The sequence below is a fragment of the Dichomitus squalens genome, assembly GCF_000275845.1.
Source record: "Dichomitus squalens LYAD-421 SS1 unplaced genomic scaffold DICSQscaffold_1, whole genome shotgun sequence".
Taxonomy (NCBI): Eukaryota; Fungi; Basidiomycota; class Agaricomycetes; order Polyporales; family Polyporaceae; genus Dichomitus; species Dichomitus squalens.
This window is the reverse complement of record NW_006766883.1, coordinates 2,870,225-2,898,046: the sequence shown is the minus strand read 5'-3', so window position 1 is coordinate 2,898,046 and position 27,822 is coordinate 2,870,225. Positions and strand designations below refer to the sequence as shown.

Sequence of the window (27,822 nt, the reverse complement as noted above, 5' to 3'; positions counted from 1 at the left end):
TGGAATCCTGGCGTCAAGATGGCGAGCTCGCGGAACGAGCGCCACAGGTCCGCCCCCCGACGGATATCCGCGCCCTTATCTACCCCTATTCTACTGTGTATATAAGGTCTATTGTATGTACTACGTACGGCACGCGTTTGCACCGGCCAAACGCGAATCCCATTTGTGCCCGCTTGCCCTCGAACTTCTACAGGAAATGCCTCCCACCTTGCGCCAAGCGCAATCACGTCCCCCGCGGTTCTTCGGATGTTGCATCTATAACCCGCAATCCAAAAGGCACTTATGGTTAGTACGCTTCGGTGTCCAGAGATATCCAGAACTGTTCCTTCCCCAGCTGACTGCTTCGTCCGACTCACGCTTTTTAGAACGGAGCGGCGAGTTGTATCCGACACGTCAAGGTCGAAGTCAATCCAAGCCTGGCGCAGGTATCGTATCAAGGTTACTTCGAGCGACCGGAAGATGCCACCGGTAGTGAGAATCACCGTTTCTCCATGTGAATCGGACGGCGAAGCTTCGCGTCGTAAGTTCTCCTCCATCGATGAAGGCGTCGTTCCCGTTTCGTCAAGTGCACTATTGGCAGCGCGTCTTTGATTTCCCAGCCCCAACATGTCAGCCCTCGCAGTATTCACGACGCTACGTGTCCTATCGATGCTAATACGATAACGCACGGCTTGGGGACACAGGATGCGAGAGAAGGCCGGTCATGGTTGTCGGTTGAGCTACAGAAACGCAAATGCCCTCTCTGTCTCTCGTCTTACCATCAGTGATCACAGTTCCGTCGCAAATCGCGCGAGCCAGTAATTGATGACATTTTCCTGCAAGGTAGGTGCTCCCGATCGGTTCAGCACGAGTACATCGGAAGGCTGGAGTACATACCTCGTCCCAGGTTACTGAGGTGCTCGGTCGCGCAATAGACTGGTCATAGTGCTGCGGAAGCCTCGCAAATCGAGGAGAAGCCCACTCCGCCTTCACATGCTCGACGTTGTGGAGCCGCACGTAGTATCCGACCCTTGTCTTGACGATGACCGACATCCACAGCAGGAACGGCAAGAGGGCGGCGTTGGCAATGGACCACTCCCCGACTACATAACCCACTTCTGGCATGGTTGCTTGCAAGGCCTCTAACAGGTCGAGGTAACAGGTCGAGGTATGCTTCCTCCTCGTCGTTGTTGGTGAGCCACTTCGCAATATCATCTGTCATCCGTAGATTCAAGGTGTTCATAAAGATGCGTGCCTGCGACCGCTTCACCGGGTCCTCCGGTAGGAGGCGGGCATCTGGGTAAAGGTCTGCTAGGAATTCGAGGATGACGAGGGATTCAGTTATGACTGCCGATCCGGGGAGCAGCTTTCCGGCCGGGAAGCTTTCGATGCCCCCGTATACCATCAACGGAACCTACGTCCAGGTAAGTCGCCACCCCTCTACACATACACATGTGACTGATCATTACTGACCTTACCGGCAGGGTATACATTTTTGACGTAGTCGTCCGGTCGCTCGTCCAAAGGAAACGACACGAAATCGTACTTCACCTGGGCCTCTTCAAGGGCAATGCGCACCTGTGCACTGTGTCATGAGTTCTCGGGATCGCTGGATCTAGGTCTGGCCTTACCCTCAGAGGATACGGCGAAGCCTGTGTAGGGTTGTAAGGTCAGAGTCGGTTGAAGACCTTGACAATGACTTGTACTCACAGGAGCGCTATAGAGCACAAGACCGCGCTTAGGCTCGACCGTCATGCTTGATCTTCAGGTTCCCCATCATACTCGTCGCCTCCCTCTACTCGCCGATTATAAAGGATGCATAGCGCCCGTCTCCATCGCCGTTGCCTCGCCTGCGACTCCATGCATGTTGTGACCACACAAGCGATAGTCGAGGCTCCGCCTATACTGTTCGGTATTCCGTCACCGAGAGAGAATCAAATCACGAAGACTGCTGACTCTGTGGCATCTCATGAACCATGAGATACCGTTAAATCGGTGCGGCGGCCCTAACTCTAGAGTTGAAAACACTGAGGGCTATAGTAAACCGATATGATGCTTCAAACCTTGGCAGACGCTCGCTCAATCGGCGTCACCACCTGTATCAGTGCAGCTACTCGCCGGGTACCTTCGATGTCGTAACATCGACGCCAATGTGGTCCGAAACTTTGCCAATTGTCAAAAGCTGATACGCATCGCAACAACATGTCAAGTACTGAGTTGCGGCTCACGAGGGCCACAGATTGGAAGGCCTCGCGCAAAATTCCAATCAGTGCGTGCTACCACTGGTCGACATCATGTGCCGCGTGGTCCGGAGACAAGGGGCCGGCGGTCCCGAGGGGCCCGTCGGGGTAAACGGAGCAGATGCCGGTGTCGGTTGCGGGCCGTTGGGATTGATGGTGTATGACCGGTCATCTGCTCGCCCAGCGAACGGACTTGTCTCTACACGATCGTCTCCTGTATTATCGCAGCCCGATTCTTACAGCGTATGTAGCCCCCACATGATGCCTGCTTGTTCACGTGATGCCCAAGGTCGTGCCTGGTAGTCCCTGTCTTCCTCGAGACCGACGCGATCCTAATTGCCAGGATGCGCGTGCCATCTCACTATAAGAGCATACAGCCGATGAGTGGTCATTTTTCTGCCACCGTTCTCTTTTTCACCCTAGCAGAATGGCCCAAAGACACTTTGCACTGCTCCTCCTCTTGACTGGACATGTCACGGCTTGGAATACCTTCGTTGTACCCCACGTAGACGGACAAGATGATACCCCTGTCTTGAAGGCGGCATTAGCGTCAGGGAATTATTCGGCCAATGCGACCATTTTATTTGCGAAGGGCACCAAGTACAACATATTCACCCCCATCAAATTCCCCACGTTCACCAATGTGGAGATCGCGATAGAGGGGAACCTCAGCTATCCGGATGACATTTCTACCGTTCAAAGTCTGTGTCTAACATACAAGTTTGCGCATTTGTTGGGCTGACACATGTCCTTTTCAGATGTCGTCAGCGCCTCGGTAAGTGGTGCCGCTGCTGCGACTTCACGGATAGCATTGAAACCAGCTCGCGTCGGAACTCAGGGTTTTCCAGGTTCATGGTGAGTTTGACAGACGGATGGAGTGCCGGTCTGGTCCTGACTCGATGTTCATCTGTAGGTTCACGTTTACTGGTGGCAACAACGTCACTTTGCGCGGCTCTACGGATCCCAAGTGGGGTTGGGTTGACGGACACGGTCAAGCTGTGAGCGGTGGTACAGCTCTCTCCATCCGAATGTCATTGCTGACGCGCGCGGGCACAGTGGTGGGATGCTGCCCAGCAAACTAACCGTCCGCACGGTTGGGCGTTCAACCACATTACGAACGGTGTCATCCGTGACATCAAGCTGTGGAAGGTTCGTCTCCAGCTTTTCAACTCAGGTATGATGTTCGCTCGCTTACTTCGAGCATTATAGCCCATCGCTTGGAACTTTGCTACAAGTGGCTCGAAGAATCTCCACGTATACAACAATAAGATCGTCGCTGTGTCGAGCACTGGTGTAAGTCTTGGCACCCAATCACATACAGCTAACCTGCTTACCGGATGCACCAGTCTTTCCCGTTCAATACGTGAGTTACTACTTCATAGCGTGATCTCCTTTCCTTGACAGATTGAAACAACGGGTTTCGGTTGTAGTGACGGTGCGTTGATACAGCTTCATTGACCTGTTGTAGCGACCTACTCATGCCGCCCTACAGGTTTCTCTGCCGGAGGCACGAACATGCTGTTCGAGAACAACCACGTTCAGAACGGCGACGATTGCTTGACTGTCGGAAGTGGGGCAGAGAACATCGTCTTCAGGTAATAGCTTTGACCCTATCCATCGGTCTGCCCATAGATCTGAATTCGATATATGCCATGGACAATAGGAACAGCTACTGCGAAGGCGGCCATGGCCTGTCCATTGGTTCGCTCGGCAAGGGCGGCTCCGTTGCGGACGTTCAGAATGTGCTGTGGGTTGAATATTCAATAAGCATTAAGACGTCTCGCTAACGCCATTCGGTATCCATGTGACCAGGATCGAGAATGTGATCATGGTAGGTTTGCTTAGGGTCGTTTTTGCCGATGATACTGATGAATCCTCCGTGGAGAAAAACACTCTTTACGCCGCTAGGTTCAAGAGCTGGACTGGAGGTAATGGTCTTGCACGGAAGTGAGCCAATCGTGCATCCTTCGCCCGCGGTTCTCAAAAATCTGATGTCTGTTATGCAGCATTACTTGGAAGAACATCGCGTTCGATAATGTTCTATTCCCGGTAGGCACATATCATCGTGATTCGTGATTCACCTACTGACAGTAGCTCTATGGGATCGAAGATCTACGTTACTCAGAAGTAAGTACGCATCAGTACTACCATAGTAGAGGTTGCTCACACTACCCGCTGTTAGCTACTGGGATCAGGAGGTAATCCACAGCTTAAGCAGCGGTACTCGAGTTAAGACGACTATCTAGGTTGGTTCGCCGTCCAGTTCAAGCACCAACAACACACACATCCAAGATTTCCTCTTCGAGAACTTCGTTGGCACCATCAACGAGTAAGTCTCCTCTTCAAGGCGGTTTGGGATCGCGCCATCACCCTGACCGCGTCGTCCGCAGTAAACCCGGCTATGTCGAAGGCTCCTGCGTGACCGACCCGTGCTGGTACGCTGCTATCAAATCCTCCTGATATCATGCTTGATACTGACGAGAACTCTCCGGATACTATTCCCAACAGGTACGCCGTCCCGGGCGCGACGGGCAAGGAAGTCATCATCTTTGACTTGTACCCTGGCACAGGTATGTCGGACTACGTGTTTCGCATGAAAGGGCTTTGTTGTATTCATGACGATACCATTACCAGCCACGAACATCGTGGCCAAGCACATCCTTGCCAGGACCGAGACATTCTCGCCGGTCCGAGTGCTATGCAATTCCTCCACGGTGCGCTTTCTTTATACCTACCGGATTACGTCGATCAGAGTCTGATGCTCGCACCAGGTCACCTCGGACGTCGGATTCAAGTGCTGGGATGGACTTTTTGTTCCTACTCTTAAGGGACTACTCTAGTCGCCTGTCTCAGCGGCGCGAACCAGACTTGTCAGAGTTGGAGATTGGGTTGTATGTTCTGCTGCTAGTGCATGTCCCATCCTGTATGTTGGTGTGACGTCACAAGCAAAATGCGTATGGCGCACAACGAGACGTTCCAGAGGGAAACACCAGCGCAATCCCGACTCTTGGCGGAGCCTGCTGGAGAACGATATCGTCTCTACTCAGAAAGTACCTTCGGCCAACGACTAAGCAACGATATGAGATATCGAGTCTCACCTCCGCATAGGTCTAGCTGGAATGACGCCAGTACTCGTGCCGCATCAGCTGAGAGTGGAACAGAGAACTTGAGTCGGTATACAGCATGATCACCGGACGAATCCGTCAGGCTGTTGAGGCAGTGGCTCGTAGACGCTTGACTTGGGAGACTGGAACGGTTGCTCTCAAATTGACCACTCGGCAGTCGCATGATTTCCTTACACTCTGCATATTCAGCATGCCGAGGATGGCATGACATGTGTTAGCCGTCTAATTCGCGCGCGGGGTGAAGACAAACGAGTGCCTGATCAAGGAGTAGACAAAGCGAGAGCCATAGCGCTCAATCGGAAAACAAAGACGGTTGTTTCTGGAACAAGTACCTTCAAAGAGCCCCTGATGCCTACTCGCGACCTTATCATAACACTAGACCCACCACAAGTGGGTATCAAAGGCCCCCGCCGACTCGTTCATACGTACTCACCGATTCACAAGCACCCTTGAGGATCCGGCGAACGATGGCGGGCGAACACAGCATCTACCTGGCGTCGTACGACAACGCCCCAAGGAGTAACCAGGACGCACGGTTCCACTGGGCCCTCCTCATTGCACCCAAGGGAGCAGGTACGGATAGCGTGATGGCCACGCGGATGTACCACGCGACTAAGAAAGGCGACCACTGGACATTCGAGCATCGCAGAGTGGACAGCGTCCGCTCCCCACTCATGCTAGGGCGCATCCACTTCGCTGACATCGACGAAGATCGTCTCGGGGACGTCGGAAGAGCACTCAGCGATCCATCGCTCTTACGTCTACAGGAGGAGGACTGGGATTGTGGGATGTGGGCGAGGGACGCGATCGCCGCCCTCGGGAGGAGAGGATGGTTGCGAGCCAAACGTTGGTCCGTGGCCGAGCGTGACCTCGACGGCCTCTTCAAATTTGCAGAGCAGTTCTCGGAGAAGCTCGCCCACGGTCGGACACCTGTCGGATTCAACAAGCTGCCGCCAACGAAGACGTACACTGGATCTCGCCAGTAAGCATTATAGCGATCATACAGACATTTTTCAATACTTGCTGATGGCCCCCATTAGTATGCTAAACTATCTCCTGAAGCTGTGAACGGGACCACGTACGCGGGATACACGCCTCAGGACCATGGTCCGACGTCAAGTGGGCCGAAATCACGAAAGTTGCCTATGCAGCCTCAAGCGGCTTCGTCCATGCCTTGATCCGCTTCCAACACTTACGCACCTCCTTCGGCCACGCCCTCTCCACGGAGACCATGATGAGGAAGTCATGACTAAAACGCTCCGGGATCTCCTCCGCTGCGTAGGACGTGATGCGCGCGCCTGCATTCGTGAATTGGGACACTAGCATGCTGATGGAAGCGACGAATCGCTCGAATTTGCCGTAGTACACCAGCATGGGTGGCCATTGCGGAGGCGGTGGGTGCAGCGCGGGAGAGAAGTAAGGCGTGGATAGTTGGCCTGTAGCCCGAGGGCCGAGCAGACGTTTCACATGGGGAATATGACTTTCGCTAGTAGAGTTGGCGCGTCAGCGCATGCATGCTGAGAGGAACGGGGGCGTTCGCACACAGAGAGATCGCACCACGGGCTCAGCAAGATCAGGCCGCCTGGAGAAGGTAGGACGTTGCTTTGCAGCAGATAGCGCTGCAGAGCTAGTGCGAGGTGACCGCCTGCTGAATCGCCTATAAGGATGACATGTTTCGATGGAACGTTGAGGGTTTGGACAATGTGGCGATACGCGGACAACGCTTCGAGGAGCTGAGTTGGAAAGGGATGCTCGGGCTCGTCATCCCTTTGACCGACGAGCGAATACTCGACAGCTAGGATGAATGGGTCTGAGCACCGGACATCATGGAGTAGGAAGACATGTACGCTCACACAGCAGGCAAGAGCAGACTCCTTGCTGTTCGAGCTCAAGAGCTACTTCGGGACTTCTAATGAGTCAACAGGACGCACCTCGATGAATCCTCGAGGTATACCTGGAGACAGGTAGCGTCGTTCAGCTGCTAGTACACATCGCAAACATGAAACACTCACGAGAGCCTCCCGACATGACATCCTTTGCGCTCCCGACGAGATACCCACCACCATGCAACTGTAACCCGACCAAGCCCTTCCCTTCACGCGCCAGAGCCAAGGCGCCGTCCAAATCTCCATAACGCCACCAAACCCCATCCACGGAGTCCAACCCGACATCAGCTTCGTCTGCCCAGCCTTTGAGCTCCTCGTCGAGGATGTCGGATGACGCCGGGGGTATCGTCACCTCGGACGTCTGCACGACCGGGAGAGCATTCGCTGGGCTTGTCGGCCTCTCCGGAGCTTCTCCTTTGATGCGGTCAACAAATCTTCTCACTGCCTTCATAAGTCGAATAGTTTTATCTCGTAGTGGCTTTCCGGGGCTGTTGAGAGTGTGCAGGGTTGTATGTTGAAGATGGTCTGATGGCTATACTACCTTTCGACTGGTACGGTTTGCAAGCAGGGACGAGTATCTGCAGAAGGACGATAGTATTGCGGGTCGGAGTCCAGAATGAGGGTACAACACAGCGAGGAACAAGCGTGTTCAGACGAACAGATGATGAGATGAGATTAGCAACGTGAACGGTACCATAGGGAATGTACGAATTACCGGCTCTGCTCCTCCAGCCTCAGAAGCCGGCCAAAGCAGCGCGACTCGCGGTTACACAAGCTGAGCACTTAGAGATCCAGTCGCTTTCCGCCCTTTAATGGCACAGACCGGCCATGTGCCTCAGCCCGAGAGCGAGTCGGTCGGCCTGCAATTTGACGTGAGGTGCGTTGAAGAGAAACGTTCAGGCGACGCCTCGCGTGGACACCCGTCTATCCCACGTGGCTTTGCCGATCTGCCCGACCTGCCTTGCGCCGCCGACCATCTGTATGCATACTACATGCGGCGTTATACCTCGGCCAGAACATCCTTGAACGTTCAAGGAACACTCCGCTGCCGCCTGCGCACGATCCACCGCAGGCCATGATGCATGAAGGTTCACCCTACAGTATCGTTGCGTGGCAACCCAGTGCACGGCATGGCTCCAGATATGCGTGATACCCTCTATGGATGGCTGCCGCTGTTTAGCTTGACTTAACCCCCTACAGGCTCGTACGACCATAGTGCGTCCGAGATTTGCCTCCCTAGCATGCGCAGTGAACTGAGACCACTTCTCTCAACAGCGAGCGCAGCGTCGCCCGACATTCCGGTTTTGTCCTGGAACATCCTTCGCGCAATCGGTATAATGTCGTACTTCGGGCTTCATTCGCCACGCCCGCAGCGACTTTGCGTTCAGGTTGGCCCACTCTGAGACCACTGTGGTGTGAATGCTACTCAACATAAGCTAACTACACCAAGAGTATATAACTGGAAGTTGCGACCGCACGAAGAGAACACCAGTCTCTCGTTTACCTGTCATTTCCCCCTCTTCCAAACCTCACTTGACTTTCCCCTCTTGAAGATCTACAGAATGCTGGTAGTATCGCTGTCGCAGGCTCAGGAAATCAAGAGAAGGTCAATGGACTTGTTCCGCAGGTCCACAGATCCCCCCTCCTCGCGATCGGGGTCATCGAGTGACTCCGAGCCCAGTCCTGGAGACGCTAACATCAAGAAGACCCGCTTCTCTATGTTCCGCGGCAGCGACCGTCGTTCGGGCCTAATCATCGAGCCCTCTGTCTTCTGCGACACAAGCGTCGCCGCTTCGCCCATGTCCTCCCCCCTGACGTCCGACGACGAGCCGTCGTCCCTTTACCCCTCCGATGGCTCACCCGACAGAGATTCGATAGAGACGATGGATGAGCGCCGCCGGGCACTCGCGATACTCGAAGGCCGCAACCCTCCTAGACAGAGCCTGCGCGTTTCCTCGAGTACGGGCTCAGAGGACGCGCAGGACACGACAGCGCCCGGCGCGCGAAGGAGGCCCTCGAGTATCACCGTCCCCACCTCCTTCAGAAGCGTGCTTCAATTTACGTCGATTATCCCAGGCCGCTCGGGCTCGGAGTCCGTCGCCTCGAGGCGGTCCACGATGAACCACGAGCGGCGGCCCAGCTTCCGTCTGAACCGCGTCCCGGAGGACGGGACGATCCCTCCGGCGCTAGCAGCCAGATCGTCGCTCACTTTGCGCGAGGGAGCGGAGGAGCCCCACGCTCAACCCCAGCCTCAACTTTCAGACGGGGAGACGGAACAGCAGCGGACGCAAGCGCAGGAGACGGACGAGCACGGGCTTCCTACGTACGCGAGCGCGGCGTTCCCGTCACACCCGAAGACGTACCGCTTCGCACAGGCTGGGCCGTTCGCGTCGACGGTCAGCGCTGGGGACGAGGAGATCGCGGGTTTGGGGCGGTACCATGTGAGTGTGGGCGTGAACATATGGGCGCCGCGGTCGGGCGTAACGATCGTCAGACGCGGCTTGACGGAGGACGGGCCGATAGTTGGACAGATCGAGTAAGCTGGAATGCCATATCATCGTGGTCTTGTGTGAAGGACAGGTTGATGAAACAGACTTCGGGGTAGGACTGGACGCACCTCGTCTGTGTCGCCGACTCTGGTTATGGGCGATATGTGCAGGCCCTTGAAAGACGTGTTGTCCAAGAGTCTGACAAATGGGTCAGTGCCTTGCATATACCTTGCGTGCGGAGTGCTCATGGGCGCGACCACATATCAGGTCGCGAACCTATTACGTTGGTGACGGTGCTGCCATCGTCTGGAAGCTCAGCCGAAGTCAATGGAAGGTAAGACCGCGCTGACCCCTGCATGTCCGATACGGGCGACTTACTTCAATGTATAGGCATACATTCAATCGACACTCATAGCAACTTTCTCTCCCTACCCTCCCCGATCGCTGGTCGTCCAACCGCTAGGTCATAGATACCTAGACCACATATTGCTTGGAATTCTGCTCCTCATGCGCGATAAGGACGCTGAGGTGTTTGACCGTCCGGAAAACTCTTATTCTGTCATGCCCTTTCCGTGCATGTAGTTGAGCAAGCTTTCCGCGTTTCCGTGTGGATAGAGCTTTGCGCCGAAGCTAAGTAGCATAGGGCGCGCGTTCTGAGATACGCGCAGCAGCGATGTCCTTAGCTTTTTGAGGCTATGTATTTATCTGCAGGACTCGCCGTGACCTGATGATAGGAAGCGCCGTTGTTAGTCTGGCGAAGCTGTGAGCACCATGCGGTCTTGCTCCACGGTGGTTGCGAGGGCCAAAGAGTAAGAACATGCTGGAAAGAGGACTATGGACACGAGAGGAACATGCAGAAGGAACTGCAAGGCTGCTCACCTTCGTCTCGAGGCGCGATGAACGTCCTGGAAGTCATCAGCCGTATTTATAGCGCCCTAAGGGCGCATGCCGGGGGCGTGGGCGTGAACGCGGCAGGATTTCGGGCGGCTGTACAATACCCGCGACATAGAAGCGCTCCTGGGAGAGTACGCAGCTTCTCCGCCTGGTGCGACGACGAAAGAGGCAATCGACGTGGTTCAGCATGGCAGGAGGCGGGGATAGTGCTCGGAACCCGCTCTGGGATGTTGTCGAGGATGTGGACGAGCAGCGACTCGGATCGGGGTCGGCAGTCCGGCGCACGGCCAAAGACTGCTGACGGCCTGATGTGACCGAGCGCTGGGCGTTTGTCGTCAGTTGGCTCCCTCTTTCGATTCCAGACCGCCCCCGCTCGAGTCCCTCGTTTTATATACTCTCTGCTCCATATTCCCTCCTTGTCCCGGTACCCTATAGCCCCCACTAGCTCGCGGTCCTTTTCCTTTGGGCTCGCTCGAAATCCAACATGCTTCCGCTCACGCTCTTCGCAGCGCTCCTCCCCTTGTTGGGCCATGTCCTCGCTCAGGACGGCTCCCTCTCCGGTCCCCAGAGCTCTTCCAGCGCCGCGGGCTACTCCTGCGACCCCAACAGCTGCAAGTTGCCCAATTGCAACTGTGCGAGCACCGACCCTCCTGGTGGCCTCAGCCCGGTGAGTGATCGAAGCTTGAGCCTATCTGGCATGTCCGGCACAGACAGATTCTGTCTCGCGCATGTTCTTCTCTCATCTCCGTAAACTCCTTCGAGTATTCGCACGCTGACAATGAATCTTCAATCCATGACAGTCCGACACGCCCATGTTTGTCGTCTTCACGGCTGATGATGCAGTCCAAAGCTACACGCTCGACGCGGTCAACCAGTTCCTCGCCCACCGCAAAAACCCTAACGGGTGCACGCCCAAGATGACATATTACACCTCGATCGACTATACCAACTTCACCCTGGTCACCGACTGGTATGTGGCGGGCAACGAAATTGCCGATCATACGTACGTCCCATACGTTCATTCCATTCCAAGTGGACCGTATATAACTCTCCATTTCATCTGTATGCAGTATGACCCACGTCGGCACGCCACCGCAGGACGAGGTTACCGGTAACCTGATCGCGCTCAACCAGCTCGCCGGTGTCCCGCTCTCGTCCATCATCGGCTTCCGCGCTCCTTTCCTCAACTACAGCGTCGACACGCTCAAGATGCTCCACCAGCTCGGCTTCACCTACGACTCGTCCGCGTCCGCGTCTCTCCCCGTCGACGCCGACGGCACGGACGCGTACTGGCCTTACACACTTGACAACGGTATGGCTAACGACTGTCTCGCCGTCGACGGCATCTGCAAGGGGGAGCCTAAGCTCCCTGGATTCTGGGAGATCCCGATGTACGCCCTCTTCGACGAGCGTGGCGTTGACGGCATTCACTTGATGGACCCTTGGCTGTAAGTGGCTATATGCGCATCGAAACAGGTTTGTGGAGTTACTCACAGTTTTCTCAAGCGACGCTGCAAACGGCGCAACTGCTGTGAACGACACCGCTACGCTCCAGTACTTGAAGTCCACTTTCACCGCTCACTACAACGCGAAACGTCAGCCTTTGGGTCTCTATACGCACCCGATCCACGTCTCTGTAAGTCTCGAGCGTTGGGCGAGGCCACAGTCTTGGCACTGATGACATCTCCGTTAGCTCTCTGTTCCGGGATCGACGGCGTCGAAGTCGACTATCGCTATGATCAACAGCTTCCTCGACTGGGCACAGGAGCAGCCTAATGGTATGAATTGGTGTACGCGGACACATGCATATGGTGACTGACTTCGCGTGCTTCTTCATTCCAGTTTGGATCGTCTCGTCCGAGCAGCTCCTCGAGTGGGTCCGCAACCCGGTGCCGGTCTCGCAGCTGGACAACTTCGCGCCGCTCAAGTGCTCCACGCCCGCGGTAGACTCGTCGATGAAGATCTGCAACGGTATCCCGCAGAACGAGCAGGGTCTCGTCGAGCTCTGCGCCTTCAACGACTTCCCCTTCTACACTTGCGTACGTCTTTCCGTTGTTTACCGCCAGCGACATGAGCTAACTAACTTGACTCATACTTGTAGTACGGCTGCCCAGCGGACCACCCTAGCCCGTCCGACCCCAGCCCTCCCCAGGCGACCGGCTCGCAGGCACCCCGTTTCCGTCGTAAGTAACCCCCTCTCCACCTCCGCACGCTCGCCGTCCAGAACTCATAATCCCTCCTAGTCTCGTCCAACTGCTCGACGCCGTTCTGGGACCCGATCAAGGGCCAGTGCATCTGCAACTCCTCCACGTGCGCCTTCACCGACGCGTCGCGCCCGATCGGGCCCAACGGCGCGAACCTGACCGGGGACCAGGTGAACTCGACCGACGGCTCGTCGTCGTCCCAGACCGCGGACCCGTATGTGCCGTTCAACGCCGCGGCCCCCCAGCTCCCCGCGGGCGTGACCACCGCCCTGCTCGTGGGCGTCATCGGCGCGTTCGTTGGCGCCGTCGGCGCTGTTGCGAGGATCTGAGCGCCGCTGTTCTCGTGCGCGCACGTTTGAGCTGGTCGCGACGAGGCCGGGGTTGCCGGCAAGGCAGGACAGACAGTGTACTTCGTTGAAGGACCTGTTCTTCATGACGCTGACTACGGACTCACGTGAACACGAATTGGCTCCCCCCCTTCGCTATTGACTTTTACGCCCTCCTCTCTACTGTTATCCCGCTCTACCTATTACACATTCCACCACAAGTAGCATGGACATTCGAGACTCACGCATTCACACTCGGTTCGTTCAGAACTGCTGCACCATACGGCTGTCTTTCTTTCGTAGCTATCATTATGGACTGGCTAATCGATGCATTCAACGGACTTTGCATCTTGATCGCGTCAAGTGTTTGACTCCCGTGCTTGGAGACGAGTGCAAGTCGTGGCATGGATGAATCGCAAGAAATGACAGCTAGATTGCACTTAGAGAGATACGTAGGATAGTAGTATACAATAGTGCAAGACGACACATCGACAGGCGTGTGGAAGACGAATAGCTAGGCAGATGCATACGACACTCAATCGACCCAGATCGGCTCATTGTGGTAGATCGCCTTGGGGCGGTAAGGACCACCCTTCAAGCCCTTGACCTGCATGCGAGTCTGCACACTCCGATGAACGTAGAACGGCGTATGGTGCTTGGGGATCACACGACCGCGGCCCAAGTTCGCTCTGTGTGGACGTGTGAGAAGTTGCTATCAAGCCACGATGGAGCAGGAAGTCTTACGCGAGAGCCTTCACCATCTTCCGTGCCGGCGGCGGTCCCTGCACGTGCTGGGTCATCGGGATGAACTCCAGGATCCACCAGTAGGGCGCGAGGACGAGCTGGTCGTACAGCGGAGACAACAGGTCGCGCACTTCGTGCTCCTCCTCGCTCACTACGGGGACCGGGGGCGCGACGGTGTCGAAGTGGGGCGTGTCGGGCTGGAGCGGACCGGGACGCTCCTTGACGATGGGGTGGAGCGCGGCGGGGTCGAGGCCTATGTTCTTGAGCAGCTCGGCGTGGAAGCGGATGCCGGTGTCGCACTTGAAGCATTCGCGGATCATCCAGCGGAGGGGGATGCGGGCCAGGCTGTGCGGCGTGTCGTTGTTGACTGAGCCCCCTCCGACGTCTGTAGGAGTCGTGAGTGAGTGCGTAGGGCGAGCTTCGCCATATCGCGCGACGCACCGCAGTGGCAACCAGCGAACCAGACTTCCTTCGCGTCCGTGCGTTGCTGGTGAGACTCGGCGATATCGAAATCGCTCTCGTGCTCCGACCGCTTCTTCTTCTTGAGGGTGGGCCTCTTGGGCGTGGACCAGCCGACGCGCGTCGCCCAAGCTGTGTCCGACTTGGGCATTTCGCCCGGTTTTGTACCACGCGCCTCCTCGTCAGTGGTGTGCTGGTAGAGGTTCGCCTTGAAGCGCGCACGGTGTTCGTCCAACGACAAGGCATGCCTGAACACACGGATGGCCGTGTTCGACCTCGTGAACGGAAGGGTGTGCGGAATGACACCGACGGAGGATACAGTGTCCCTGAAGCATCGATGAGCATAGTTTCTGGAAATTGGAGACACCATTGTATACCAAACACCAATGAAGTCAATGTCGACGTCGATGCAGAACGCCTTTTTGAAGGCGGTCGATTGCTTCCAGCCGACGTCGTCGTCCCTCGCGTACATCTTGTACGCAAATGGCACCTGCTGATGATTGCACGTGGGCAACAGGCCGACCTGCAAAACATAGCAGATGAGAACACGGGCCAACTGCACGCGCATGGAATGCTTCCGACCTTGTGGAGCATCCCAGCTAGAGCACGGGCGGTATATGCGCCTCGCGAGAAGCCGAATAGACAAATCTTGTCCCCGCCCTGGTCTGTAGGAATCGGAGACATGAGCCCTTGCCTGACACCCAACAGCAAACGTTGACTGACAGTTCTGCATAAGGAACTCGTAACCGCCCTGGACATGTGCGGCGAGATTCCACGCGATCATCTCGTCGAGGACCTTGTCGACCTTGGCCATGATGGGGTTTACGCCTCCTAGGCCGATGTAAGTCCCTATGCCCGACTATTTGCGCGTGAGTCACCACTACCACGGACATGTCGCGATACTGTACAAACCTGATAGTAGCACATCTGCTCGTCCCTGCTATCCTTCTTGAGCAAGCTGAAGAAGGTCACAATATTCGAGTTCTGGTGGGGAGACGAGATTATGTGAGTAGGAGCATATATGCGCATGAATAGAGAGCATGCGTACATCAGTGTCGAACTGGTCGCCAGTGCCATCGAAGCAAAGCACTAGCGTGCGTGCAGGATGGTTTGGAGGGATGACATCGTGATCGCCCGTCTCGCTCGAGGAGGAGTGCGAGGATGCCTGGCGCTGGTCTGAGAATGGAGAAGGTGATGAGGAGGGCTCTGTGCTCGCGCTCTGCGAGATACTGATAGGAGCGGGCCGCTGAGAGGATGCGGCGTTGTCGGTGGATGCTACGTTGGTGGACATCGTGGGAGGGTAGGCCGCGGATGGCGAGAAGGTGAAGGGGCCGTCCGAGGGAAGACCGTACTATATACGCCGGGGGATGGGGATGGCTGGCAGACATCCGGTAATCTGGTAAGAGACGGCGGTATAGAGCTATGACACGAGCCGCCTGAAGGACCGGACAGCAAGGACATGTGAAGCTCGCGAGTGTGAATCTACGCGAGCAGCTCTGGCCCATCTATGCTGGACGCTCTTTAAGGTAATGAATGGAAGCTGCCCCTTCTCCCGATTCGGATGACGATCTACTCAGGCTGAGATGGCGCTAGATGTCCGCGCTGGCTCGGGGCATCTGCCATCATGCAATGCGCCCTCGTCGGGCGCGACAGCCAAGCCCCGACCCCGTTCGGCGAAGGGGCTCTCCGGTGCATCGCAAAGGGCGCCCTGGGTGGTGTTCATCCTCGACAAGACAAATTCCCTCGCGGGCGTTGAACGGTCCTCAAGGGCGAGATCGCCGGAGGTGCACGGATGACCGGCCCAGTGCACATAGCCTCCCGGGGTAGGCGGAGCGCTTCCGGGTTTTCACTGTGGTGTTTACAGCATTTTCAGATTCACGAAAAGGTCAAGCTTCGAATCTTCGAGAGAGAGAGCGCCGCGCAGACCAGCAAGCTTAGAAACTCACCTGTCGAACCTCTCAAAGCTCGCCCACGCCAGCTAACCGGTGCGATCGTGAGCCAGCCTGCAAGGCGACGCTGCTCCCATCACGTAAAGCACCGTCCAATGGGAGAAGGACGGTCTCGCCGCTCTACGTACTTTGTTTTATGAAAGCGGCATGGATCGGTCCACCATCTTGCAGTTCGTGAGAACGCGAAGCCGGCAGACAGATGAACGTTCAGTACATGTAATAAACGCCGGCGCTCCATACGTCTTCTATTCTGTCGTCCGGAGCCGTCGGGTCATCTGCGCAGTCGCGAACGGATGATATAAGAACTGTTCGTCAGCCGATGCATGTTCCCGAATACTCGACGATCCATAACAGTCGACAAACATTTCACGGAGACTAACGGCGTTCTCGTGCATTAAATCATTTCCAAGCGTTATCACTATGAACAATTATCGTAGCATCGAACCGTAGCATTGTAGGATCCGTATACAGAGTAAATAAAAATACATCCGTCCAGTTTCTGACCACTCCCATTGAACAGAGCCCGTCCTTAACGGGGGCTCGATCACGAGAGAGGAAGACATAGTGAGAGATCGCCGCTCACGGCCGACAGTGTGCGAGGGATAATGCACGACGAACGAAGGCGCGAGCTCAGTCGACGTAGATGGGTTGAAGTTTGTTGTCCCACTTTGCCTTTGGCTTGTACAGCCCGCCAGGCAGGTTCTGCTCCTCCATCCGGAGCTTCACGCTGTGGTGCACATAAAAGTGCTCCGTGTATGGGGGCACCGTGCGCCCGTGCCCCAGGTTGATGCTGCGCCAAGAGGGGTCAGAATGACATGCACGAGGTCGCGCAGGAATGGAGCACTCACGCCAAGTACTTCTTCCAAGTGTTGTTCTTGAGCTGTTTGCGCTGCTTGATAGGGAGTACTTCGAGTATCCACCACCATGGATGGAGGCTGAGCTGGTCGTAGATAGGACACAGCGCGTCCTCTCGCTCCTCTTTCGCCTCGTTTACGTCCAGCTCTGCCGCAGGCTCGGCATGTGCCACCTGTTGGGCCGTGGGCGATGAGCCTACGACCGTCCGCGTCGTCGATATCGACACATGACGTGCATGCTCTGGTGCATGCGAGTGCGACAATGTCGACGACGCTGTCGATGAGGGAGGAGACGCATGTGATACAGTCGGGGGGTGCGCGAAGATACCGTTTGCGTGGACGTACTTGCTCTCCACGTCCTGCCTCGACTTCTCTGGGGGCGTCGGCGGGTCGAGCGATATCCGTGGGGAAGGGTGCAGCGGTGGGATCTGGGGTGCGTGCTCGAGCCCCGGGCCGAACTCGTACGGGTCCTTCACGTGCGGCCAGAGGTTCTGAGGATCGAGACCGACGTCTTTGAGGAGCTCGGCATGGAAGCGGATGCCGGTGTTGGTGCGGAAGCACTCGCGAACCATCCAACGCAGCGGGATGCGAGCTAGGGAGTGCTTCTCGCTGTCTGCGACAGAGCCGCCGCCAACGTCTGCATGTCGGAGTACGTTTAAGGAAGCCGCGCAGGGGCGCTAGTCAGCTCTGCTCTACGTGACGTTGACATCGGACACGGAATGGAAGTCGAAAACCCGGTGGGTAGCGGCGACCCTGAAATGCCATGTGGGGTAAGGGGGAAGACGGGAACTGTCAGTACTCACCGCAATGGCAGCCTGCGAACCAGACCTCCTTAACGTCGGTCTCGCCGTTGATGATATCTGTCTTATTGAACTCATCTTCCTCCTGTGAGAGGCGCTTGCCGTTCTTCTTGCGCCAGAGCGTACGGAACGTGTCGAAGCGTCCCTTGGCGTGCTTCCAGAGCTTGACCCCGTTTGCGTCCGCAACCTCGGCGACCGCCTCCGCAACTTCTGTGCTCTTCTCTACAACCTTCTCAACGTCGTCCCCCATCCTCTCCGCAGTCTGCACTACTTCCTGCTCTACGGCAGCGACGCTTGTGACAGTGTTTGCGGAGGTCGCGACAGCCGTCGTGCCGGTAGCAGACGTTTCCTCTTTTCCATGCGCGTGCGTCATGCCCCGCGCCAAGTGCGCAAATCGGGAGGGCGACGTCGACTTTGAGCGCTCGAGCGCCTGTACAGTCTTAGTCGTGCTCCGGCGCATGGTGAAATGACGTTGCACGGGGCGAGGCATGTCCCCGTGTGTGCCCTGTTTCTTCTCCCACTCTGACGGGCGATTGTAGTGGTTCGCCTTGAACCTTGCGCGGCGCTCGTCCAGCGATAGCGCGTGACGGAAGACACGAATCGCGGTGTTGGACGCAGTGAAGGGAAGCCTTTGAGGGATGAGCCCGACGGAACAGACGGTGTCCCTGTGCGACCACATGGTCAGTTCAGGCGTCGGAGGGCAAGGGGTGACGCGATGAAGGGAAATGTCGACAGGGCAGGGCTTCTGGAGCGAGATGACGACAAGTACGCGCTACGCAGCGTGCCGGGGTGCAGTTCTGTGTGACGTGAAGAACGGACTCACCAAACGCCGATGAAGTCAATGTCCACATCGATCGAGAATGCCTTCTTGAATGCCGTACTTTGCTTCCAGCCGAGCTCGTCCGTGCGTATGTACATCTTGTACGCGAAGGGTATTTGCTGGAAGTTGTGCGATGGGAGTAGCCCAACCTTGTGTAGCATTCCCGCGAGCGCGCGCGCAGTGTACGCCCCGCGGGAGAAACCGAAGAGGCAGATTTTGTCGCCTGCTTCATCTATATGCACATTGCGCCGGCACGTCAATGGGAAGAGGCGAGGTCAATATCGTAAAGGGTGGAATGGAACGGACGATCCTACAATTTTGCATCAAGAACTCGTATCCGCCTACGGTATAGTATGGTTAGATATTATCCATTTACAGCGGAAGGAACGCGAGGGGACATACCCATCACATGCGCATCGAGGTTCCACGCGACCATCTCGTCAAGGGTCTTCAAGATAGCTTGGCCGGCGGAGCTGAAGACTCGTGGGCTCGTGTAGGTCCCGATCCCAGCCTACGCGAGGAAGGGACGCCACAGAAAGCGGCACACAGGTTGGTACGATCGCGATCGGATTCAAGGGCGTAGACCGGTGTCACATACCTGGTAGTAAACCATCTGCTCCCGTCGATCATCGCGCTTGAGCAAGCTGAAGAACTTGACTACATTCGAGTTCTGCGAGAGGAATTCCGGAGTCAGCTATTTGCTGTACGCGCATTTGGAGAAGGGGGGTGGATTCGGAGTTCGGAGCTGTGGCGCGCGGTATGACGGAGAAGGGATTACGCACATCTGAGTCAAACTGGTCGCCAGTACCGTCGAAGCAGAGGACAAGTGTCCTGGGAGCTGCCGGGTGGTATGGCGGGATAATATCGTTGTCCCCCGTCTCGCTTGATGAAGAGTGCACACTAGACGGCGTCATAGGCCGGGGCAGCGAGGGCGCCGCCTCGGAAGAATGTCGAGAACCCGTGCTTTGAGTAGTAGCCCGAGTGCCAAGGTTGGGAGTTGCGCTAATGGGGGACATGGCAGGTCGTGAAGCTGGTACAGGCGAGAAAGAGAGTCGTGACGGTCGTGAATCGTGAGGGAAGTCGTGGGAGGGGAGGATGGTTTATATGCTAAGGATCCGGAACAAGCATACCCGTCTGAAATCGTATCCTGTTATATTGCGAAACGATCGCTTGTCGGCGGCGGTGTGAAGATGTCGTGATGTCGATGGTGGAGTGGGCGCGCTCGGCGTCGGCGGCGGGGCGCGAGCGTGGCAGATGGCTCAAAGAAGTCAGTGATCGGCGCTGGCTCCCGCAGCGAAGGAGTGCATGGGCAATGGATGTGAGACAGGTCGCGTCGGACTATGCTTTTCAGTACAACCCGATACCAGGTAGGGCGTGATCGATGTCGACCGGTTATATGGGAGTAACTGGTCCGGTACGTAATTCTGAAAAGTTCAGAAGCACTAAGGAGGCGATGGTGTATAGCATAATCTCGGAAAGAAGCCCGGAGACCAACAAGGGATAGCGAGATATTGACTACTCAGGTATAGGTTGAGTGACCGATGAGCCGGAGGACCACCAGCGAACATCGAGGATTCCGAAAGAGAGCGGTGGAGTACACAGCACCGTCAAACCAAATGAGCGGTACGGTTGAAACACGACCTCGAAGTTAATCATATTCACGAGCGGAATCTGACTGTAGTGCGTGATCTTGTCTCACGATGACGGGAGGAGGTCGTGCGGTGAGATGGCGGGATAGGAGACGGTCAGGAAAGTGGCAGATGGACTGCGCACGGAAGCAAATCAGGAAGTCGACGACGAAGTGGAGGGACTTGCTCCCATGCCGGTTGAGCGCTGAGTAGCACACGGGCGCCTAACGACGGTGTTTCTAGATCTAATCGGGAAGCTCAGTGAACGACAAGTCCAACGTCTGTCCGCGTGCTCATCGTCGCCCCCACAGCTCAGGAGGCTGCAGCTTTCTCCTGCTCCTGTCGCCTCCATCGTGGAGCGTGCCGATCCGCTCTCGTGTTCTCTTGCCTTCCAGTCATCAAGTCGCCGCCCTTATCTTCGGAAGCTTTGATGATTGCAGTGACGCCGATGTTCTCTTGAGCGCCCTAATCCCAGTTACCCTGTGTCATGGTACCTGTGCTAAATCAAAGCCGACGACAGTTCCTGAGAACTCGTCGAGTCTCCTAGATGCGCGTCCGCGGCATTCGAATAGCTTGTCAGTCTCTCCATATCGCTACATAGCATGGAACCTCGCCCTATGAAGGTACTATCTCCCCCTTCTTCGGCCCAAGCAAAGCACGGGAACCATGGCTCGCCCACGAGTCCGTCATCTCAGGAGCGCCTTACATGTTCGGCCTCCATCTTCCCCGCAATCGGTCAATGTCATTACCTCGCAGACCCTTACCCTCAGCGCTCAGGGCCGTGGTATCGTAATTCGGGGCAGAGGTAGGCTCCGTACACCTTATACAGCGATCTGAAATTGGTGATCTTATACACTTTATCTGCACAACACACGCCTTGCATGATGATGCCGGACACGGAACTTCCAACCGCCGGTGCTGCACAGCAGAGTCCTTCGCTTTCTACCGTGACCGTCAGCCATTCTTCCCTGGACTGGGCCGACGTCCGTTTTGTATATCTACTGTAGCCAGCTCGAGCCAACCTCCTCAGCCCCAGCATCCCGTCCCAATCCCTCCACTCTTCCGAAACCTACCGCACAACATGGCGCTTGGTCTATTCGATGTGGTGGTAAGCGCGACGAGACGTTGATTATCCTCGATCGAGTTGCTGGACAGTCTTTGATCTTACACACATACAGACTCTTGCCGACGCGCAACACCTCGCTTCGCGTGCCTTGCCCATTGCGCCCGATGGTCGTTACGACCCGGAGGCTCAGCCTATTACGAGCACAACCAGAAGCGACCCTCACTCAGATTTGTACAAAGTCGCTTCCAGCGTTAAGGATAGCTTGAAGCTGGTCACTCCTGCTGTCACAGAGCTATTCGATCCGACGGTGAGTTGATAGTGATAGCGTGTTGTTGCGTGCTCAGGTAGACACTTAACGTTCAACAATCAAATCCACTCAGACCTATCAAGCACTCGTTGACTCGGTCATTCACTCGAACTCTCTAGATGATCGCAAGAAGCTGGTGAGTTACTCAGTCGATATGTATTCTTCTGCACAGCTGAATCCGAAAACTCTTCTAGTTCACAAAAACTCTGTATATCTTGTGCTGGCTCCCTCAAGGCTCACCGGAGTCCATCGCGATGAACAATCAAGTAATCACTCTGCTTTACAACACCCTACCCCACCCTCCGGTGACGTATATCGGGACGGACTATCCTGCTGCGACCCCTACGCCGGCCGTCCCAGCACCTGGATTGCAAAGCGCGATTACCCCTCAGCGCCTCCCGTTCACTTTCCGCACTGCAGATGGGAGTGGAAACAACGTGAACTTGCCCAATCTTGGCAAAGCCGGAACTCCTTACGCCAGGAGTGTGCAGAGCAAGTACCCCCTCCCATCGAGCACGCTGCCCGACCCGGGCGATGTCTTCGACTCGCTCTTGAAAGCGCGTGACGTAGGTCAATCTCATGCCATCACAGATGAAGGTGATCGCTGACTGGTGCCTTTCCACAGTTCCAAAACCATCCGGGAGGCAACTCTTCGCTGACGTTTGCATATGCCTCGCTGGTCACGCACATGCTATTCCGCACGGACCCCAGGGATATGACCAAGAACAACACGTCTTCGTACCTTGACCTGTCGATCTTGTACGGCACCAATCAGAAGGAGCAGGACTCCGTGCGTGACAAGGAACAGGGTCGCGGCCTCCTCTATCCCGATGCCTTTGCTGAGGAAAGGCTCATTTTCGTTCCCCCCGCTGCCACCGCGTTGCTCGTCCTCTTCAGCCGCAACCACAACGTAAGTGACATGACGAATGTCCTCCTCATTCCTTAGAATATTGAATGAACGGGACCCACAGTACATTGCAGAGATGCTGTTGAAGTTGAACGAGCGTGGACGCTGGACGGATCCTCCACCGACTGACCCCGATGCCCGCGCCCGTCAAGACGAAGAGATCTTCCAGACCGCTCGCCTTGTCAAGTATGCATCTTTGCTTCTATCACCGGAGCGGTTCTTGCTCACGTTTCTGACTACGACAGCTGCGGGAACTTCATGGCTATGATCTTTGGCGACTATGTTGCGGGCTTCCTCGGTCTGGGCCGTGACGGCTGCACGTGGAGCATGAATCCTTTCGATGTGAGCCTACCTTCCATTGCGATGTTATCGAACTAACATGAGCGCATATCGTTTGTAGCCTATCAAGACTCCCGATGGTCAGGTCGTCGGTCGCGGCGATGGCAACCAGTGCTCTGTAGAGTTTAATGTCCTCTATCGTGTACGTCTTGCTCGTCCGTGCCCCATTTACAACATAATATGAACTGATCATCACCTGTACGGACAGTGGCACGCGACAACGGCGGCGGCGGACATCAAGTGGACGGAAGACATCTTCAACAATGCCTTCAAGGGTGTCAACAAGCCCCTCGACAGGCTGGAGCTTTCGGACTTCATCCCCGCCGTCTTGAACACCTGGAAGCAGGTCGACCCCGACCCGCGCACTCGCACCTTCGCGGGTCTCAAGCGTACGAACGGCCGGTTCAGCGATGACGACCTGGCCAAGATCCTCCAGGATGCCACCGAGAAGCAGGCAGGCGCGTACCGTGCGCGCGGCTCGCCCGCATGCCTGCGTGTCGTAGAGATCCTGGGTATGGTGCAGGCACGGCAGTGGGGTGTCTGCACGATGAATGAGTTCCGCGAATTCTTGGGCCTGAAGCGGTTCGATACGTTCGAGGAGTGGAACTCTGATCCTGAGATTGCGGTATGTCTTCTGAACACCCTCAGTCGAATTGTCCTCCACCGGGCTGTTCACGTACTACTTGTGGTGTAAGCGGGGCTGAGCAGTGTTTCACCTTTACAGAACGCCGCTCGCCAGCTCTACGGGCACATTGATAATCTGGAACTCTATCCAGGTCTCCAGGCTGAGGTGACCACTGGCTGCAACTTTACTTGACATCTTTATATTGATGACTCATCGGCGGTGCAGGAAATCATGGGCTTGGGTCCAGCTTCAGGTCTCTGCTGCGGTTACACAATGACGCGCGCGATCCTGAGCGACGCCATCGCCCTCGTTCGCGGTGAGTGTTTCATATCTGCACAGACCAGCGGCGGCATGCCAACACGCGCCGCCCGTGCTGTCCACGAGCAGTGGATTGACTCCTTTTTGCTTTCTAGGGGACCGCTTCTACACCACCGACTATACACGTAGGTTACTTTGGTCCCAAGAGCGGTCTCGGTTGACCAATCTTCTACTTCCCTGCAGCTGCCAACCTCACCGCGTGGGGCTTCCAGGACTGCGCGCGTGACCCCGACAATGGCGCGTTCGGTGCGGCGCTCCCCAGGCTGCTGTTCCGACACCTTCCAAGGCACTACCCTGGGGTGCGTGACCCATCTGTCCGAAATAGGAGTGTTCCCTGTCTGACCTCGCGTCCGCCCCGAACAGAACAGCGCCTATGCCCTATTCCCCTTCTTCACTCCGCAAGTCACCAAGCAGAACTTGACGAAGCTCCACCTCGTCGACCAGTACGACTTCCAACGACCTGTTCCTCAGCCGGTGGACAAGATTGTGGACACCGTTTCTGATATCAGCAAGATCTTGAAGGACCCGGCTCACTACCCCACGGTTGAGAGCAAGGTCTTTGAGTCCACTGCGAGCAAATTCTCCGTTGTCGCGGATGTGTGCGTAGGCTATCTCAACCTTTGAGTAATAGGTACTGATATCTTTGACAGTGGCGACGCACGCAAGCTCGCGCTTACCCAGGCGTTGTTCCCGACTCAGGATGCTCTCAAATCCCATGTGCAGTGGATCGGCCAGACAGTGCAAAAGCTGATCAAGCAGCACTCGCTCGACATCGACGGCCTTCCTGGCTCACGTCTTGACATCGTCGGCAATGTTGTTAACCTCGCGCCAATCTACTGGGTTTCTGAATTCATCGTGCGTACCATACATCGATAGCAGCGTATTGCTTGTTCACATGCGCGCCATCGGCTTTAGCTTGGTATCCCGCTGAAGACGGCCGACAAGAAGGATGGCTTGCTCACGCCTGTAGAAGTGCACGACATGTTGAAGCTAGTCTTCACTGCCGTCTACTTCAACTCCTTGCCGGAGAACAACTGGTCTATCAGCAGGCGTGCATCCTACTTCGCCCAAATCCTCTCCCAGTTCATCGAGAAGGCTCTCAGCGATGCCGTTCCTGGACTCGGTATCAAGACGATCTCAGCATTCCTGTTCCAATCTCATGAGCCTTCGCACGACTTCCTCAAGACGATTTCTCAGTCGAAGGCCCCGCATCAGCAGCTCGTCGCGGATATCCTAGGTTTCGCCGTGGCCTCGTCCGTCAGCATGGCGAAGAGTATGTTCTACTTTCTCTGGCGTGGAGACGTGGATGACTTACCAACGCATCATAGCGGCGGCCCAAATCGTGGACTTCTACTTGGACGCTGATCGCGCCACAGAGCTGGCGGAGGTTGTGAAACTCTCGAAAGCGCAGGACGCCGCCAGTCACGAGTTGCTGAAGGGATACGTCAGAGAAGCCCAGCGTGAGTGGTGCATGAACCTCTTACCCACGTGCGCCTTAACATGAGTTCCACCGTCTGTAGGATTGAACCCCCAGGTACTTGCTTGTCGACCAAAATCGTTCTCATTGGAGGGTATTCTGACGAGCATCGTCGCAGTTCGCCGCCGTTTTACGTGAGGATGCCGTCTCCAGCACACCCCCTGGCCAGCCGAAGCAGACGTTGGTGCTCGACCTCAAGAAGGCGCTCGTGAACGTAAGACTCTTCTAATAACGGCACACTTCGAGAAGCTCATCCGGAGCCATGCTCTTCGCGTCTAGCCCAACGATTTCCCCGATCCATTGACGATCAACCCTCGCCGGTCTGCACAGGCCTACGAAGTCCTGCAGGCTGCCAGTTTCTATAGGTGCCTGGGCAGCTCCCAAGCTGAAGAGGTAATCTATCTCCTCGTCATCGTGGAAGAACCAGGGCTGATGGCATCTCGGGCGCAGATTGTCGTGGAGATCGTGAAGAACGTCTTCCAGCTCCCGAACCTGCAGCGTGTCAAGGGACCTGCTGGTACGATCAGCAAGCTGCAGACGCAGAAGTTTGGGGTCGACTTCGACATGTATACGGACCATGTTGGGCTTCCGGGCTACTGGCCTGACTCTCTCCAAGTTACGGTGAGTCTCAGACCGTCCTCTTGGCTAAGTTCCGGGCTCTTATCGCCCTCTTCAACGGCAGTATGGAGCGTGAAACATGATGGGCTAGCGCTACACGCATGGTCTGGAATTCGGAAATGGCTGTCACGAACGGATCTACGAATGCTTGTATATCATCTCCCAGGTAGTGGATCTAGGGGTTGTTGTAAAGGTTTTGAGCACGTTGTGTCCTAGGATGAGATGAACAATGATATGATTTCTTTGCCAGTACAATTATTATAGCTGAGCGGATGGACCATTGGATGAGCTTAGTCATGATCGGCTGCCGATGCCGATGCATACGCGCGGCGTTCTCGGCACTTCCGACTGACTCGGAACGTGCGTAGGGCTCACGCCCCAGGCGCCCAGCCGCGATCATCACCAAGGGATTGCCGCTAGCAATTGTCGGCCTTTATAATCTGCCTCCGCCTTACAGGAGCCACCATTTTGTACTACGTCCATAGCTAGCGTTCTACACCAAGACAGTATGGCTCCTGTTAGGACAAATGACAAGGAATCCCAAGCGGGTTCTGGCGTGGACGGAGAGTCCAGGCAGAGGCGCAAACCTGGGAGAGTACCTGTCTCATGCGCGGAATGTCGGAGGTGAGTGGAACTGCGGATTTCCGAACGAAGCACCGAGCGGGAACTGATGATCCACGATTGACCAGGCTCAAGCTGCGTTGTGATCGTCAAGTAAGTGCCTTCGGACTTGATGTAGTCCACGGAGAATGCGTGGCGCCATCCTGTATTGATTATGTCGTTACGTCTTTTCTAGGTCCCATGCGAGTCGTGTACGAAAAGAGGGTGTGCTGCCCTATGCCCCGACGGTGAGTGTTCGGTGGACACGACCTGCGATCGGAAGATTGATGTGGCTCACGGGCTAATCATTGTCAGGCTCCCTCCCTACGACCAAGGGGCCGAAGTATGTCTCGCATCGTGGTTGCAATGCGTAGGAACTAGGTACTCATGTTTCTGAAAATGTAGACTCAAGGCAGCAGCTGAAGTAGAGGAGCTCAAGGAAAAGATTGCGAACCTTGAAGCTGCCTTAAGAGCCCTCTCGCAGGGCCCTCACCCGCTACTCCGAGAAGAAGCTACCGCCCCTAGTTCCACTAGCACAGAGACCTTGACGTCTCCGTCGGGTAGCCCATCGCAGGCAAGCGGCAGCAACGGTTCACAGCCTTCGCCCCCTGAGGAGTCACATTCTGAAGAGGGCGAAGAGGAAGTCCTAGACGCTTTCGGTGGGGCTGTTGCGTCTTGAAGCACTTGTATCAAACTGATCACTCATTCAAAAAGGAACGCTGACTCTTGGTACTCGAGGAGAGGCCAGATTCTTTGGCCAAACATCACGAACGGAGGTATGTGAAGAGTACAATGCAACATCCCGATCGCTCTCAGACTAAGTGCATCGCCAGTACCTCATCCATGTATGTTCTCAGGACGCTTATTTGCAAGTTACTACGTTCACGGTGTATACAAGGCACCCGAAAGGCTCGGTCCGACGGGCAACTTCCTGACGCTGCCCAGATTGACACAGGTTACAGTCGACGAGGCTTGCAAGGAGCTTGACGTCTTCTGTACTAACGAACAAGTGGCCGAGGAACTCCTCTCGTGTATGCCTACCATGGAGCAGGCGCTTCGGTTGTGCGATATATACTTCGAGAACTCCAAGTTTCTGTATGTCGTTCGATCACGTTATCCGCATCTGTTTGCTTACGTCCGGTGCTAGGTGGTACCCTCTCCCGCGGGA

The 27,822-nt window shown here is 55.9% G+C and overlaps 7 protein-coding genes across 7 annotated transcripts; 4 read left to right on the top strand and 3 right to left on the bottom strand.

Annotated features, from left to right (window-relative positions):
• Positions 1-651: 651 nt before the first annotated feature.
• DICSQDRAFT_46340 (uncharacterized protein) lies at positions 652-1,566 on the bottom strand (the record flags this gene model as incomplete). The annotated part of the gene is made up of 3 exons (XM_007359769.1): positions 652-1,156; positions 1,182-1,393; positions 1,453-1,566. Coding segments are annotated over 3 exons (831 nt in total), but the record flags the coding sequence as incomplete, so codon positions are not given.
• Positions 1,567-2,646: 1,080 nt separating this feature from the next.
• DICSQDRAFT_201374 (uncharacterized protein) lies at positions 2,647-5,059 on the top strand (the record flags this gene model as incomplete). Its single annotated transcript, XM_007360820.1, has 19 exons — positions 2,647-2,920; positions 3,041-3,074; positions 3,133-3,217; positions 3,276-3,368; positions 3,429-3,512; positions 3,566-3,582; positions 3,650-3,654; positions 3,712-3,814; positions 3,883-3,966; positions 4,032-4,050; positions 4,105-4,166; positions 4,226-4,268; positions 4,330-4,346; positions 4,402-4,417; positions 4,466-4,548; positions 4,610-4,654; positions 4,728-4,789; positions 4,854-4,933; positions 4,991-5,059. 19 exons carry the CDS (start codon positions 2,647-2,649, stop codon positions 5,057-5,059), a joined length of 1,275 nt encoding a protein of 424 aa, XP_007360882.1.
• Positions 5,060-6,487: 1,428 nt separating this feature from the next.
• On the bottom strand, positions 6,488-7,681 carry DICSQDRAFT_142900 (alpha/beta-hydrolase; the record flags this gene model as incomplete). Its single annotated transcript, XM_007360683.1, has 5 exons — positions 6,488-6,830; positions 6,887-7,139; positions 7,198-7,222; positions 7,276-7,298; positions 7,357-7,681. 5 exons carry the CDS (start codon positions 7,679-7,681, stop codon positions 6,488-6,490), a joined length of 969 nt encoding a protein of 322 aa, XP_007360745.1.
• Positions 7,682-8,748: 1,067 nt separating this feature from the next.
• On the top strand, positions 8,749-10,483 carry DICSQDRAFT_131688 (uncharacterized protein). The gene is made up of 3 exons (XM_007360682.1): positions 8,749-9,771; positions 9,848-10,025; positions 10,098-10,483. Exon 1 carries the CDS (start codon positions 8,793-8,795, stop codon positions 9,768-9,770), a length of 978 nt encoding a protein of 325 aa, XP_007360744.1. The 5' UTR covers positions 8,749-8,792; the 3' UTR covers position 9,771; positions 9,848-10,025; positions 10,098-10,483.
• Positions 10,484-10,961: 478 nt separating this feature from the next.
• DICSQDRAFT_96701 (uncharacterized protein) lies at positions 10,962-16,362 on the top strand. Its single transcript, XM_007360681.1, has 15 exons — positions 10,962-11,280; positions 11,414-11,616; positions 11,684-12,061; positions 12,120-12,249; positions 12,307-12,391; positions 12,456-12,652; positions 12,715-12,796; positions 12,857-13,832; positions 13,888-14,272; positions 14,329-14,869; positions 14,929-15,011; positions 15,070-15,205; positions 15,259-15,330; positions 15,395-16,197; positions 16,295-16,362. The coding sequence occupies exons 1-8, from the start codon at positions 11,098-11,100 to the stop codon at positions 13,144-13,146; spliced, it is 1,548 nt and encodes a 515-aa protein (XP_007360743.1). The 5' UTR covers positions 10,962-11,097; the 3' UTR covers positions 13,147-13,832; positions 13,888-14,272; positions 14,329-14,869; positions 14,929-15,011; positions 15,070-15,205; positions 15,259-15,330; positions 15,395-16,197; positions 16,295-16,362.
• Positions 16,363-16,790: 428 nt separating this feature from the next.
• DICSQDRAFT_77001 (uncharacterized protein) lies at positions 16,791-19,852 on the bottom strand. Its single transcript, XM_007360680.1, has 8 exons — positions 19,552-19,852; positions 19,368-19,439; positions 19,172-19,280; positions 19,084-19,110; positions 18,773-19,001; positions 17,953-18,614; positions 17,144-17,786; positions 16,791-17,085 (listed from the first exon to the last, which is right to left on the bottom strand). Exons 1-8 carry the CDS (start codon positions 19,783-19,785, stop codon positions 16,926-16,928), a joined length of 2,136 nt encoding a protein of 711 aa, XP_007360742.1. The 5' UTR covers positions 19,786-19,852; the 3' UTR covers positions 16,791-16,925.
• Positions 19,853-20,970: 1,118 nt separating this feature from the next.
• On the top strand, positions 20,971-26,297 carry LDO2 (heme peroxidase). The gene is made up of 23 exons (XM_007360679.1): positions 20,971-21,202; positions 21,327-21,505; positions 21,576-21,770; positions 21,844-21,906; positions 21,965-22,336; positions 22,396-22,680; positions 22,742-22,863; positions 22,923-23,019; positions 23,078-23,158; positions 23,225-23,641; positions 23,741-23,806; positions 23,867-23,957; positions 24,055-24,084; positions 24,143-24,258; positions 24,323-24,558; positions 24,610-24,814; positions 24,875-25,232; positions 25,288-25,419; positions 25,480-25,493; positions 25,555-25,650; positions 25,716-25,829; positions 25,887-26,057; positions 26,119-26,297. The coding sequence occupies exons 2-23, from the start codon at positions 21,479-21,481 to the stop codon at positions 26,128-26,130; spliced, it is 3,300 nt and encodes a 1,099-aa protein (XP_007360741.1). The 5' UTR covers positions 20,971-21,202; positions 21,327-21,478; the 3' UTR covers positions 26,131-26,297.
• The last annotated feature ends 1,525 nt before the right edge of the window (positions 26,298-27,822 follow it).